Source organism: Notolepis coatsorum (genome assembly GCF_963971535.1).
Source record: "Notolepis coatsorum genome assembly, chromosome: 17".
NCBI lineage: Eukaryota > Metazoa > Chordata > Actinopteri > Aulopiformes > Paralepididae > Notolepis > Notolepis coatsorum.
Window position 1 is genome coordinate 63197554 of NC_140181.1, and position 16578 is coordinate 63214131.

At 42.6% G+C, this 16578-nt stretch overlaps 1 protein-coding gene across 1 annotated transcript in view; it reads right to left on the minus strand.

Annotated features, from left to right (window-relative positions):
* Positions 1-631: 631 nt before the first annotated feature.
* ctnnbip1 (catenin, beta interacting protein 1) overlaps positions 632-16578 on the minus strand; it is a 46070-nt gene continuing 30123 nt past the window's right edge. The window contains exon 4 of the mRNA XM_084334230.1: positions 632-1684. Coding sequence (XP_084190356.1) covers positions 1626-1684 — 59 coding nt within the window. The 3' untranslated portion in view covers positions 632-1625. The remainder of the gene's footprint in view (positions 1685-16578) is intronic.

The following is a 16578-nucleotide window of genomic DNA, read 5'->3' on the forward strand; positions in this document are numbered from 1 at the left end:
AGTCGCTTCCACAAACGTTGAGAATGTACAAGCAATGGTCATTGTGGCAAAGACTTTCAAGATCCTCCTAGATCCACTTTAAAATGAACATTGTAAACCACAAAGCAGACATGCTTGGCTTCAAAACATTAAGTTACAGTTATTTAAGTTATACAAGTTAACAAAATGTACTTAAAAACACATTAAATATTGAGCGTGTCACTAGAAAAAAGAAAATCCGATTTTAACAAACAAAAATATTCAATTAAACTATTCCAGTTGAGTCAATGACCACAGAACAGATCTATTTAGTTTCCAGCACCTGACGGATTACTGATGGAAATTGGAAATAAGGTTTGAATAATAAAAAAAACACTGGATTTTCCCTTACAACATTTTTGTAGTGAACCAAACATAAAATTCCTGTGCTTAAAGTTTTTTTTTTTTTTTTTTTTATCGATATCAATCCATAATTTACATTGACATCAGAATTGGCACAAAGTTCTTCAGTTTGGCTCTGTGTTTCTAGTTATTTAGTTAGAGTTCACATGCTTTACTTTAGTGTGAATAGAGACAACCCTCTGCTAACATGAAAGGACATTGCTTTTCTTCCTTGTTGTTTATGGTGTATTTGAGGGGTTGGGAGTGAGTCCATTTAATAAGTAATAAATTAGAGCTACAGCATTGTCACTCAAACACGTTCATAATGTAAAATGTATCTTACAGATAAAAAAAAAGCAAAAAATAAACAAAACAACAAACATACAATTGGCACAATCAACTCATTATCGCTTTCCCCTAATGTCTGTACAGTAAAAAAGGTCATTAATTTCACAATAACCCAAAAACCTTGTTTTCTTGGGGAGAGAATGTGTACATCCGTGTTTAATGTTGTGTGTAGTGTTTACTTTCTATGATGTCCCCTTGAGGGAAGCCGAGTTGCACTCTCAACAACCTATGGTTCAAAATCAAGCAGCAAAATAACAATTGGTAGACAGAACGTGAAAGCCATCAACACACAGCTAACTCCAAACAAATTCAACCCCATAAAAAAGCAGAAATAGAATATATATATTAAAAAAAAGGTCATCAATTAAAAACACTCTGCTTGACCAAAATAGTTTTTTTTTCTTTTTTTGCCTGACCCAAAACAATTGCTTTTGGCTAATTCATCCCATGATCAAAAGTATACAAACATACGAAACACAACACTGCCTAACTGCCCCCCCCCCCCCAAAATAAAAGATTAAAAGATTAAATAATTGTATATTCCTCCATGCAGTTTGCGAGTGTTTTCATTGACTGCCTTGGTAGGCTCCAGGTTAACCACTGAGTGCAGCTCAGGTAATGATCTGCCAGCTTGTATGAGGAGGAGTAAGGAAGAAAGGGGCTGGGGCAAGAGAAAGAAAGAGAGAGAAAGAAAGTGAAATAAAGAATGAAAGAGAGAGCAAGAGAGAAAAAAAGAAAAGAAAGAAAGAAAGAAAGAAAGAGAGAGAGAGGGGAAACAATCCTCTGGTGCCTCTTCCCTTCCTCTTCCATCCGGTGCAGGTGCTCCTCCTCTCCTGAGCTCAACAGTGTTGGACCGGCAGAGTTTGGGTTGTTGTGGACCGCGGGTGGGGTGGGGTGGGCTGTAGGGGGGCCCAGGGTCACTGCCGCCGATCCTCCGCCTCCGACCGTGAGAACGCCATGACCACGTCCTCCGCACCTGGGAACCAACAGCACAAAATCAACCTTAACAACTACTGAACGTTAACAGTGTTACTAACAACTACTGAAGGTATGTATAGGCGGACTATTCCTCGGTTACACCGAGACCCTGTTGCCCCGTCATTGTTCCATTAAACCCATGCTGTGTGCAGTTACTGCTATCTAGAATGCTGGCTAAGAACAAATAACGCAGGTGAGGAAATGAATCAAAGCGCTTGCATATAAATTATATGAAGAATGCCTGTTCATCAGACCTCTTTCTTTATGCGGATGACTCAGCCATTCTGGTCTCCCATAAAGACTTGGCAGTAGTGGAGAGGACCCTTAGTGAGGAGCTATCAAATGTGCAGACATGGCTGTCAGATAACAAACTATCTCTTCATCTAGGGAAAACAGAGGCCATCCTGTTCGGATCAAAGAAACAGCTTGGTAAAGAAATTGAGATGAAGGTAAGAGTAGGTGCGAAGCAAATAACAAACAAGGATTCTGTAGTATATCTAGGCTGCATACTTGACAAACATCTTACAGGAGAGGCCATGGTTAAAAAAGCCCACACTAAAATCTGCCAGAAAACGAAATTCCTAGCTAGAAAAGGGGAACTACTGGACCAGGCAACACTTAAAATGCTAGCAGGCGCATTAGTACAAAGTCACTTTGACTATGCTGCCACCTCCTGGTTCAGTGGCACTCCACAGGTCCTGAAAAACAAACATCAGACAGCTCAAAACAAATGAATGAGAGTAGTCCTTAACCCTTTAATCGCCAAGGACGCCGTAACACGTCATTCTCCGCCATGCGTAATCTGCCAATGACGCCGTAACACGTCATTGAGATCAATATTTCAAAAGTCTGTGATGGCAATCATATTTCTCCCGCGGAGACTTGAGATCCCCTGTTGATCTCCTCTCAACTCTCCAACGGTTCAAGAGCGCCATCTGGTGGCCGATCGCCCAAACAGGAAATGAGCGGCAGGTAGTTGGTGTTCATCCATATTCGGTCCGGCTCGCGATAGCGATCCGTTGCCAATAACTCGATAAACAACATGATTTGGACGTATATACTATTATACAACCTGGAAATGGATCGCATATTTCAACATCCCATAATAGCAATCTTTTTGCTCCACGCTCATCGCCCAACGGCCCGAGGAGACTGGGGTAAGTTTCAGTGTTTATTATTACCGTGTTCGATACAAACTGCTCTGATGATCATATCACCCACACTACATGAATCATCTAACGTTGGCCACGGAATTATAAACGACCACCCCCCCCATCCGGTCAACATCAGATGATGAGTAGTAACTTCTAGAAGCACGTACATTTGAAATGTTTTATCTGGCGCCGATCGCTATCAAACTGTATTTGATCATCAATATAATGCATTTAGGGCTATAAATCACGTTCTGCAGAATGCTGCAGAAAACGATAAAAACATATTTATACTTTAGACCGTATTTTAGTATGAATATGTGAATGAAAAAGTAGAACGTTGCTACATCCTAAACGATAGATAATTGACGTTGAATGGGCCACAGTAATGTCAATTTAGCAATACAATTTAAAAAGTTATAGCCATGCAAAGAAGGGGAACTTCTCCATAGACAAATAGAGCTGGCAGAGGATGGTATAAGGATGTACATAAGCATGGCAGAGAAAGGGGTAACACTTTAAGGACCAGCCACGAGTTTATACGTGTTACGGTGCCATGCGTTGTGGACCAGAGCCACGAGTTAACTCGTGGCAAGTTGTTATTGTTTTATTCCATATTAATAACCGTATTAACGTCCCCGATCGACTCTGGGGACCTACCCGCATATTTGATTTCGGCAACATGCAATACCGGCCAGATCCTCTTAGGGGCGCCATCGCTCCACTGCAGTATCATTGAGGCCGATTGGGAAAAAAATGTTTACTGTCTGTGGGCGTTTCATTTGAGCCTGGATCCCAAACGAACATCATCCATCTTTGATCACGTTTGGAAGCGCAGATTTCAGCCTGGAATAATGGGATTTATGATCAGCCAATGGACATATCGATCTACCAGATGCCGATGTATTATGACGAAATGCTGCCGGCGATCACATGGGCTGACGGTAGGATACTATTCACCCAAATTACAGCCGGATTGGAGCTTGTTTTAAAACGCAACGTGATCGATCAGTGAAAATGGCTACTTGAACGCACACTGTATTGCTAATCAATAATAGTAATCAGCGTCCCCCGCCGCCCCCATTTCATCCATAGATGCTCTGTAATAGTCCGGATGCTACGCAGTTTGTTTTATTTCATTCGTATATATACAACAGAAATGGCGTTTGATATAACGTGACTAGCCTTTAGCCTATTATCTAGCTCCCCAGAAAAAGGACGAGACGAAAACTGCGATAAACCTTATATTCACGGCGCTATAAAATGACAACCAACAGATGGATTTTTATTTTCTTTAAGCCATTATGAAGGCACGGTTTATGCACTCAAGTGACAATGAGAATGGACAGATAGCAATACTATAAAGTATATATATAGCTGTTAGAAAGTACATCGGTTTGTTGACAAAGCTCGGTCCTCTGGACTATAAATCGCTGCGGGACTTTGGTCGCCAAAGTGTTAATACATTCCCGCCCGGTCACGGACATGTCCGTGTTTCGAATCCAACGGTAGAGGGCCAACCACGGACATGTCCGTGGCAAGGTTGTTTTGGCTTTTATTCCATTTTAATAACTTACTCAATGTCACCGAGCGGCACTGCAGATTTACCCCACTCTTGGAATTCTGAAAAGTGCATTACCGGCCAGATCCTCGTAGGGGCACTGTCTCGATAATGCAGTGTTCCCTGTGGCAGAACGGTGCACTCTTTCTTTTTACTTTCAATGGAGTTTACTGTTAGCTGGAATCTATACATGTACCTTTTGCAACGCCGAATTCACTATGCAGTAAAGGAATATCTCATAGCCAATGGACATATCGATCTACCAGATGGCGACCGATAACTGGGAAATCCTTTTGGGGATCCAACCGGCCCGCGGTAAGATATTTTTCACGTAAATTACATGCTGATCAGGCCTTGTTATCATACTCAACCAGCCGATCAGCGAATGTGGCTACTGAGGCTAACACGGTTATTGGTAATGAATAATCAGAAACAACGTCCCCCGCCCGCCCCTTTCATGCATTCATGGTGGACCATGAATACAGACAATATGCATTTTGCGTTTTAGCTCTAGCTTCTGTAGGGCCGAAACGCTGTTCGATTTAATGTTATTAGCTTAGCGCCATGAGGGATTTGGGGTGCTTTTTCAATGTATGTGATGTATAGATTGGGGGAAGATGGTAGCATCTAACGGTGCCAGGTCAGAGAGGGCAGAAATGTGTTTGGCTTAGCAGAGGTTGGTTCAGAGCGAGTGAGCACCACACTGAGCAGGGTGTTTGTTTTGAATTCCGATCGAAGACAAAACAAAGATAAGGGGCCACAGAGGCAGAGCGCGATGGAGGTTTTGACAGTGAATGAAACGTTTTGAAATGTGTGTAAAGGTTAAACGCGTTGTCATGACAGCGCGTCGCCTGACAACCAGGAGAGGGGCGGGGAATATCATAGCTATGACGAAGATCCTATAAAGCTGACGGTGGTTCCGGGTAGGGCCAGACAAAAATCAGACCAAAGAAACGAATCCCACAGGAGGGAAGAGACCAAGATACTCTCTCCTCTCATCACAGAGAGGAGGGGGGGGGGGGAAGAATGACACATCATCATTAGCTTCGGCTACCACAAGGATGGTCTTGGCTAACGAACAGGCCCGACCATTGTTGGACTGAATAGCAGAGGGACAATAGACTGGACTGAAAGATCATTAGATAGACTGAACACACCGAAAGATCATTAGAATAGACTCTTCAAGGACAATACAATCTGTTAACATCTGAGCTGAGGTTTCTGTTTATCAAATAAACCACGCTTCTCCTTGTAAGGTATTTCACGTCAGGGTTAGAAATTAACTTTTTTTTTCAAGGGCTTTTTTTGCCCCCCTTAATAGATTTTCTGGGGCTTTTTTTTGTATTTCGGGGGCACTGCATTTTTATGATAAACGGTAGGTGTGGGACGGTTCACAAAATGGACGGTTCGGTTCGTATCACAGTTTTGGGGTCACGGTTTTCGGTTCGGTTCGATATACATTAATTTTTATAAAAAAAAAGAAATAACACTCAAATCTAAACATGCTTCTCATTTCTTCTCATTCACATATAAAAAAGGTTTACAGTGTTTACAGCCTTAAATAATGTTTGGCACACAAAGACCGAACTGACTGAAAAATATAGGCTACATTTGTCAAAGTATTAACTTAATGCAAACAAACAATATGCTCAGCCAGCACTAGACTTTCCTTTCTTTAATATAAACACAAAAAAACAATGTCAACCATGTTTAAATTGCCTGATTGTCAGTTCTTAATGGAAAGATTCGTTTTCTGCTTGAAATTATTATGTATCTGTCTACATTTATTTAGACTAACATTATTTAAATATTGAGTGCAACTGTGGTGGATTACGTAATTCGTTGAGTTGGAACTATCTATGGGTTGGCGCCGGGTCCCCACGGACATTTTAGCGTGTGGCACCTTCAGCTCCGGTAACGTTAGGACTCGGAGTTCATAACATCAACAAGCAGCACGAAAGCAGCAATAGTCCCGGTTGGAGTTAGTAAAACACAGTTGTATGTTAGCCTTCTTGGATGTTGAATAAACGCCTATCATTGTCTTTAAACACCCCGCCTCTCAGACTCTCATTTCCTCCTCTGCTAGGCTGCTAGCTAGTAGCACTAGCTACGGTAACATTTAGTTGACTATTAGCTGGGGCTAGTGCTACCATAGTTCAACATGCGTTGTGTAGTACAAACTGCTAACGCTATGGCAAGATGTGTGTAGGCCTATGTAATGTTAATGGCTATGTTTTTAAAGTCGTAATGAAGATTGATTTATATTGTGCTTGCCATTTACACAAACTGACTAGCACCTGGCTGCAGTGCTAGTGCTGCTGCTGCCTGCAGCCAGTGCCCCCCTCTCCCGGCTCCGCCAAATGAAGTTTTTTATTTGCGCGTCATCTGAACCGTACGACACACAGACGCTCCATTACCGGATAAATATATATATATAATTGTAAACTGTCGGGGGCATTTTGTGCCCCCCTTAACTGATTTTCGAGGGCATTTTGTCCATTTTCAAGGCCCCCGTTAATTTCGAACCCTGTTTCACGTTGTCGAAGTGTTGAATTCTTACGGAGGTGGAGAATTATTATGGTTTGCGGATTGTACTAACGGGGAGAGATAAGGATTTTATCAGCCAGTGTCGGAGACGTCAGGACCATTAAAATGACAACGCAGAGGAATTGGATGGAGAGCCAAACAGACGAAGACGTGATACTGGCCAGATTGATCAGGATCTAACAGCGTCCTGTATCTCGCATTCCAGGAAATATACTAGCCCAAATCCCATATAACGCTTATATTCACAAGGCTATAAAATGAGTATTTTATGTATACGTATTGATGAAAAAAAATATTTCTTTAAGCCATTTTGAAGGGATGGTTTATGGTCTCAATTGACAATGAGAATGGACAGATAGCAATACTATAAAGTATAGATTTAGCTCTACAAACAGCCTCACGCACAATGCATATCTGTTTTGAAATGCTGGCCATATAGCGTGAGATTAGACGGCCCCCAATGGCCGGGAATGTATTAAGCTACCTCCACGCACTCATCTTTAGGCAACTAAACTGGCTTCTGGACCGGTCAATAAAAGGGTAATTCACATCAAATTAGGTCTCACACACAAGATAGTTCAAAATACAGGTCCGAAATATCTATCCAATTACTTTAATCGATTCCGTGACAATCATTCATATTCCACTAGAACAGGGGCGGCCAACCCGCGGCTCGCGAGCCGCATGTGGCTCTTTGCCAGTCAATGTGTGGCTCTTCCATCCATAAAAAAAAAAATAAAAAATTTAAATATATATATTTTCTTTTATAATATATATTTTTTTGTATGTCACTCATTCCATAAGGACGTAGAATAAACATTTACAGATTTGTTTTTAAATGGTCCATTTGCATGTTCTTGGTATCTGAATCTAGGGACATCTATGGATCTCAGGGAATGTATTCCCAGTGTCAGAAATCGTGTGTCTGTTACTAGGCTTGAGTAAATTGTAATGAACCAAAGGAGAATATTAATTATATTTAAAAAAAATAATTTATCTTTGACTGTGAATAACACCATGCTAAAATTGACCAGACCTGAAAAATCTAAGCAAATTAATAAAGGGAAGATTGTTAAGTCTCCAGGCCCGGCCCTGGCTGGGCCTGGCATGAGAATGACAGTGGACAGTTACCTCCTCCTGACATTGGTTCCCTACCTCCCTCTGGTGACCTAAGCCCGATGGTGCGGTCGGCCATCTTATGTTGGTTTCAAGTAATTGAATGGATTTCTAATTATTTGTTATCCTGGGCCATCCCCGTCCGTGTTTGATGTCGTCCCCCTGTCTGGTTGTTGTGTGTGTCATTGCCTTTGTGTCTAGTTGTGTTTATGGTGTCAATGCTTTTGTGTCTAGGTCGTGTTTGTGATTCTGTGTTTTAGACTGGCCGGGCCAGGTGTGGCCAATTGTAATTAGTCAGTGTATATTAGTGTGTTCGGTCTGCTTCTCTGTGTGGTGACATTAATCCTCCGTTCCCTCTGTTCCTGTCGGCGTCGTCCTTACCCTGTAGTTTTGTTTTCTAGTCTAAGTAAGTGTTCGATAGTATTATGTTTTGTTGCCTTTTAATTTCGTGTTCACAGTTCGTTGTTCCTCAGTGCCAGCTCGGCTGAGCCTGTTTTGTTCTTTTATAACGTGCCTTTGTTTACCGGCTTGCTCTGCAAATACATTCATTATTTACTACTACTTCATCTCTGCCTCCTCTCTCGTCATCTCTTCCCTCTGCAATTGCGTTCTCACACTCTCAGCACCCCTAATCCTAACAGAAGATGATTAAACAGAAGGTTTTGTAGATACAGTACTGAATTCTGCCATCTTTTTTATAATGTCAATTTCTCCACAATTTTTCATCATATTGCAACACTGTTTTTTGCTAGACGTTAAAGGTAGAGAAACTAACTGCGTTCTGCAATAACGTTCAGGGTTGTGGGAGATAATCCCAAAAAATAAGAGAAATAAAAAAGTAAATCCAGAAATCAGATGATTTGCAGGGGCTGGCGTGAGCTGGGTAGGGTAGTTTTTCGAAATTCGAAAGCCCTGAGTCTCTTCCTTCAAAAGACTACACTCACTTTTGGCTGCTCCACTTCCTCCTGTCAATATGCGCCGGTTTCCGACTCAATGCCCTGAGATTTCTATAATCTTATATTTCACTGATAACAGTTAAAATCATTGGTAAACAAACGTAATGCTGAAAATATACACTTTTACTGTATATTTCGGGCATAAGAGGTTAACCCTGTGAGGCCCAAATTAAAAAGACATTAGCAACTTCAGAGGGTGGGACATATAAACACATTTACTATCAAATAGCAATATGAGGCTGAACAACAGGACCAATTGACTATACATGTGCTTAAACATTTTTAAATAAACATTTACAGGCTTTTTTTCTTTTTAATGGCTAAACATGATTTTGTAATTTTGCAACCGTGGGTCTCACAGGGTACTTTTAACCCTGTGAGGCCCAAATAAAAAATACATTAGCAACTTCAGAGGCCAGAGGGTGAGACCTATAAACACATGAAGGGTGCCGTGACTGAAAAAAATTATTGAGAAACGCTGGTATATGGTGTGGCTCTTTGTGGTACCACAGTAATTTTTGTGGCTCTTAATCTCTGACTGGTTGGCCACCCCTGCACTAGAAGGAGCAGTACAGATTTTATTCTGCCAAAATTCAACTCATTAATGGGCACAAATACTTTTTTATATTCTGCGGCACTGGAGTGGAACAAGCTTCCAGTGGCCCTGAAAAACATCGAAGAGGGGGGAAGCTTTAGACGTGCCACAAAGAAATGGCTAGCCAGTGAAGTATAAAATAGCCACGTCTAGGAGGGAGAGGGTAGGGCGTGTTTTATGGGGTTGCTATATGTTTTATTATGATGCTCTATGTTTTTTATTATGATGATCTATGTTTTATTATGATGCTCTGTTTTATTATGATGCTCTGTTTTATTATGATGCTCTATGTTTTTATGATGTCTGTCCATGTCCAAAATCAGGGACCATGATGGAAATAAGTGCTTTTATCCCTTGGATGCTGTCTTTTACTCCACAATAAAAATCAATCAATCAATCAATCTGCACACATAGGAAACGGAAATGCTGCACTAATAACATGAATTATTCTAAAAGTTATAATTATTTTTGTCTCGTCTTAAAATGGAGAGATTTCGGCAAGTTTTTATTTTGTAAACTACATTTTGTGTCGTAGTTTTTAATCAACAACATTGCATGAATTATTTAGTCACGTTAGTGTCACATGATCTCCACGTGACGTCTCGTTGTAGTCAGGGGAAAAAGCTTTGTTGATGACCATATTTAGTCATAATTTTCGTTGACTAAATTAACACTGTGTGCTACTAAAAACGACTGAAGGTAACACCCTGCTGTGTTACAAAAAACGACTGAAGATAACACCTAACTGTTACTAAAAACTACTGAAGGTAACACCTCACTGTTACTAAAAACGACTGAAGGTAACACCTCACTGTTACTAAAAACGACTGTTACTAAAAACTACTGAAGGTAACACCTAACTGTTACTAAAAGCTACTGAAGGTAACACCTCACTGTTACTAAAAACTACTGAAGGTAACACCTCACTGTTACTAAAAACTACTAAAGGTAACACCTCACTGTTACTAAAAACTACTGAAGGTAACACCTCACCGTTACTAAAAACGACTGAAGGTAACACCTCACTGTTACTAAAAACTACTAAAGGTAACACCTCACTGTTACTAAAAACGACTGAAGGTAACACCTCACTGTTACTAAAAACTACTGAAGGTAACACCTCACTGTTACTAAAAACGACTGAAGGTAACACCTCACTGTTACTAAAAATGACTGAAGGTAACACCTCACTGTTACTAAAAACGACTAAAGGTAACACCTCACCGTTACTAAAAACTACTGAAGATAACACCTCACTGTTACTAAAAGCTACTAAAGGTAACACCTCACTGTTACTAAAAAGAGTAGCACAAAGTAGAATATAGCACACATGGGATAGAAGAACACAAGAACAGATACAGAGGGGAAGGGGCAAGATACAATTGCATGGGAGTGTGTGAGTTAGGGTGTGGGAAAATCAGGGTTTATTGAAGGCTAGGGAGTAAACGTGAGTTTTTAGTCGGGACTTAAATGTCTCCAGCGAGGGGGCAGTTCTGATCTCCAGGGGTATCTGGTTCCATAGCTTGGGGGCCACGGCCTTAAAAGAGCGATCGCCTCTCCTTTTGAGTCTGGTGCGGGGGGGGGGGGGACACGAGCCGAGCCTGGTTGGTTGGAGGATCTTAGGGCGCTTTCACATATAGTTTTGGTGGACTCGGTGCGGTTCTGATGGTTAAGTTGCAACATTGTTGCATTCATCTTTTGGTTCGTCTGCATTCACACAGCAATTTGTCAGGCGCACCAAACTATCTGAACAATGTCACGCGGTCGAAAAGGACGCTCGTCTATTGGACACAATGGAGAGTGGAAATCCCTCCCCTTCAGGAAGTGAAATGCGCGTCAACACAAACTGCGTGAAGCGTGATAGTAGCAGTAGCAGAGGCGTGGCATTGATCCATCGTTCGATTATAACCCATTACCGCCATCCTCTCGCTAAACAACTTGTACACCTCGTTGTTTTTGTGAGTGCCCACAAGCAGCCGTTTTATTTGGTCTTCTGCCCATATGTCGATCAGGGCTTTCACTTCGCCCAAGTCTGTCCACGAGACATGTTTACACAGTGTGCTTGTTTTGCAGTAAATGCCGGCGCCGCGGTAATAATAATAAGCAGCTGTGTTTTTTTCTTCCTTCTACCCCAAGATGCACAGTTAGATATATAGATAGATCAATCGATAGATAGATAGATGCAGTGTGCTTGTTTTGCAGTGAATGCCGCGCCGCGGTAATAATAATATACCCAAGATGCATAGTTTATCAGGTGACTTCCTACGTTTGGTCCGCGTTTGGTCCGATGAAGCGAACAGAGAGCTTGTTCAAACTGGAGTTCAATTTTATCCCTGTAGCGTCGTTTGGCCTCTGACACAGTCCTCCTTACGTTGTATCGCGCCACCTTGTGGTCATTCATGTTGCCTGCCTCTAGGCCGTCGTTGTATGCTTTGGTGCGCTCTCTCAGAGCTTCACGGACGGATTTGTCTACCCAGGGTTTTTGATTTGGGTAAACTTTCATTTTGGTAGTGGGGATTGTTTCTTTCACCCTAGTACAAACATAGTCCAGCACTGTCTCCGTGTAGGCATTAATGTTATCTGTGTCGCGGAACACATTCCAGTCTGTGTTGTGAAACACTGACCGGATCGTATCCTCTGACGTCACATCCCATTTCTGCACCTCTCGCGAGACTACGGGAGTACTTTTAATTTTCTGTCTGTACTTCGGTGTAAGAAAAATTGATGCGTGATCTGACTTACCGAAGCCACTATCAGAATGAGCCTTGTAGCCACCTTTAAATTGCGTGTAACAGTGATCTAGGATGTTACCGCCTCTGGTGTTGCAAGTCACATGCTGATAGAAGTCGGGCAATACCTTTCTCAGATTGGCGCTATTGAAATCTCCCAGAACTAAAATGGCGGCGTTAACATTCGCCTCTTGGATTCTATTTACCTCGTCGTGTAGTCTGGAGAGCGCAACCTTGTTGCTGGCTTCAGCTTGCGGTGGAATATACACTCCGACCAGGACGATCGCCGTTAACTCCCTCGGGAGGAAGAAAGGACGACACTTGATGGTTATATATTCCTGTTCTGGGGAGCAGTGGTTGGATAGTTCCTTCACATTAGTTGGGTCACTCCAATTTTTGTTCAACATGAAGGCAATACCTCCTCCACGTTGTTTACCGGATTCTGCTGTTCTATCCTTGCGGTGAATGAAGAAATGATCGGCCGGTAGGATGGCGTGGTCTGGGACTTCTGGCGCCAGCCACGTCTCGATGAAGCAGAGAACGTTACAGTCCCTAACGTCTCTCTGGAATTGAATCCTTGCTCGGATGTCGTCTAGTTTATTGTCTATTGATTGTACATTGGCTAGCAATATACTGGGTAGTGGTGTCCTGTGCCGCCTGGTTCTCAGCCTGTTACGGACTCCAGCTCTCTTTCCTCGCCGTCTGGGTCCTTTGTCCCTGGGGGCGAGATCCGGTCCTGATGTCCTCAAGATCTCAACGGGCCATTGTTGCGGTTCAGAGAGCTGATCCAGAGAGTAATCCAGTCGGTAAATTTCCCGTAATCCAATGTCTATTAGTGACTGACGGTCATACACATTAATTGCACCTACTGTTGGTACAGACAAAACTCTTAAAACTATAAATATTAACAAAAGTATGCACAGTCTCGACGGAGCGCACAGACAGGCAGCCGGACGTAGCGGCGCCATCTTTCTTTTTATGGTTTTAATGTTCTAGCAACACAAGGTCTGTTCATATGGTGTCTAATCAACTCAAAACACATGTTCATATAGGCCCAATAACTACATTTACTTTAAGTATTAAGTACTATTTCAATTTGACACATACATTTTTCTTTTTTTACTCCAATGCACTGCAAATGGAAAGCCAACAGCGCTCCCGGATCTCTCAAGTGTTAAAGTCACTATTAGGGATGGGTACCGAATTCGGTACTTTTGAGGTACCGAACCGAAACACGTCGGTACTACCGAGTATCGAATCAAGTGAGAAACCAAAAAAAATAATTTTTTTTTTTTTATTTTTTTTTTACTTTTTTCTTTTCATGTCAACGTTCACACGCTAGGATTACCTAGGATTTGACTTGATTCAATAACAAAGCAGTCGGAGCAATGACAAGCCGAAAACTGTCGAAATTGTAGTTATTTGAAGTTTGGATTTTTTTTTTTACGACTGGGGTAGGTAAATTAAATTTCTTGAGACTAAAGTACCGAAAAAAGGTACCGTTGGGTACCGGTATCGATTCACAGGTACCGGTACCGGTATCGGTTCAAATGTGAAAGGTACCCATCCCTAGTCACTATAGGAAGAAAGGTCATGCTTGGCAGAGCACATTTTCATTCCAGCAAATGGTGGCAAGCAGCAGCGTGAATTGCTTGTGAAACGTTTGAGAATTGCCAGTAAATTGCTCATCTCCTCCAACCATTCACCAACCTCAAATAACACAACCCTCAGCAGTAGGCCGATGCGCTATAATGCATTTAATAAAATAGAACAATTTAAAAGTGCTATAGATAGAATTTGTATGTAGAGTAATCACACTTTTATTTTTTAAATACATCCACAGAGCTTTTAGAAACGTGTGCAATAAAAGTTTTGCTTTTCCACCCAATCAATTATTGATTAATAAAACATTTTGCAGGTCCAAAATGAATGTTGTTGTTGCAGGCATGTATCCCCTCCCTACTTCCAATTTTTTGACGTGGAATGCACCTGATTGGATAAATTACATGCTGGTGCTCTAGTGCGACATCTAGTGGCTGCGTGTTATGTATAGCACCTTTAATAATAACAAATGAGACAAAAACGAATGTTGGACATAAGTCTATATATTAGCTAGCTAGCTAAGCCGGTTGATGACAGCTAGGTTTGCTCTTGCTAATATTAGCCTAAATGGAGTTAGCTTAGACTTTCCCTAAATATTGCAAACCTTTGAATGACATTTTCTCCCTTTAAAATATCTGTGAACTTTGGAGCCCTATTTAGCCCTTTGCAGGCAACCTAGCATTGAGGGATTGGTACCAACAGATGCCTTGTGATCTCTAATTTAATACGATACCATCGTTTTCACCATCCCGCTAGAGCCTGCGAAAGATGCTATTGTTGGTGGGCCGATATTGGAAATTTTATATCGGCTGATAGCAATATTTTATAAACGGCCAATATCGGCCCGATATATCAGTCGACCGCTACTCATCAGCTACACAAGGAAATGACAACTCTCTGCAATAATATAAGCTTGATCCTGCAAGCAAAGGGGAAAAAACATTTGACAAGTCAAGTGTTACCAGTACACAAATATAACCCGTATCAAATTCCACACCTTTGGAGAGGGGTGAGAAGCACTTGTAATGGCGTCTGTGGCACCTTTGCTATAAAAAGCCTCTTCACAACTCTCGAATGCTTGTTAGATTTAATTATGGAGGAGAAATGAAAGTAGGCCAGAGACTGCGCTTCCACATGTATTTGGCACAAAGGGCGGACCCTTCTCATAAGATGGTGTGGATCTTCTAAGCATAGAGACATTCTGTTCCATTTGGCAATCTTTAAAGGGAAGATAATTAGGATGGTTCTATGGTGATTCCAGGTCGGTATTAAGCTCCACTGTAAGGGGGGGGGGGACCTTTTAACGCGTTTTCAAGTCCCCAGTCCCTGGAGACCTTATTGACCTACCAAATGGTGTTAAGGCAAAGAACATGCAAATAGCCAATAGCTTTTACCTTGGAACTGGAGATGGCAAATTAGAAGTAAAAGAAAAATTACAAACAGCGATAGAATTCAACAAACAAAATAAATGTCTTCCGCTGTGAAGAAGCACACGGCAGCGTGGATAACGATGCTTCTGCTCAACGACAGCCCATTATGCAACACCACCGACCAAACCAGACTCCAGAGGAATAACATTACCGCTGAATAATATCACTGCTCAAGGTGATATTTGAATGTAATGATGAATAAGATCTATCCGTTTCAATACAGGCCAAATGGATCTTGTGGTTGCATAAGACCCTTCGCTCTTGTGTAACGGGCAGTTCACAACGCAGATTCATCAAGATACTGAGAGACTTGAGCTGACCAGCATAATAAACATGAAAAATACTCTCCAAGTGGATGCTGGGAGTCAGGGAAGGCTAATACTACTGGTCTGGACCACGACGACTGGCTTTGATCTTATCTGCTTTATTGAAGCCCTTTGACTCACCATCACAATGTCTGAAGCTTAATCCACACACACAGTCACACCACACAAGCACCAGCCGCCAGGATAGAAACGTCAGGCCCCTTTCCGAGCCGTTGCCTAGCGACAGATCAGAATCAGATTGCATCACATTCACTGCCCGACAGGCTGCTACCGCCCATGAGCAAACAGCTGCTGGCTCCACTCTCTCTGGCCATGCTCTGAACCCTTCCCTCCACCCCCCCTCTCTCTGCCCATGCTCTGAACCCTTCCCTCCACCCCCTCTCTCTCTCTGGCCATGCTCTGAACCCTTCCCTCCACCCCCTCTCTCTCTCTGGCCATGCTCTGAACCCTTCCCTCCACCCCCTCTCTCTCTGGCCATGCTCTGAACCCTTCCCTCCACCCCCTCTCTGGCCATGCTCTGAACCCTTCCCTCCACCCCCTCTCTCTCGGGCCATGCTCTGAACCCTTCCCTCCACCCCCTCTCTCTCTGGCCATGCTCTGAACCCTTCCCTCCACCCCCTCTCTCTCTGGCCATGCTCTGAACCCTTCCCTCCACCCCCTCTCTCTCAGGCCATGCTCTGAACCCTTCCCTCCACCCGCTCTCTCTGGCCATGCTCTGAACCCTTCCCTCCACCCGCTCTCTCTGGCCATGCTCTGAACCCTTCCCTCCATCCACCCTCTCTCTCTCTGGCCATGCTCTGAACCCTTCCCTCCACCCCCTCTCTCTCTGGCCATGCTCTGAACCCTTCCCTCCACCCACTCTCTGGCCATGCTCTGAAC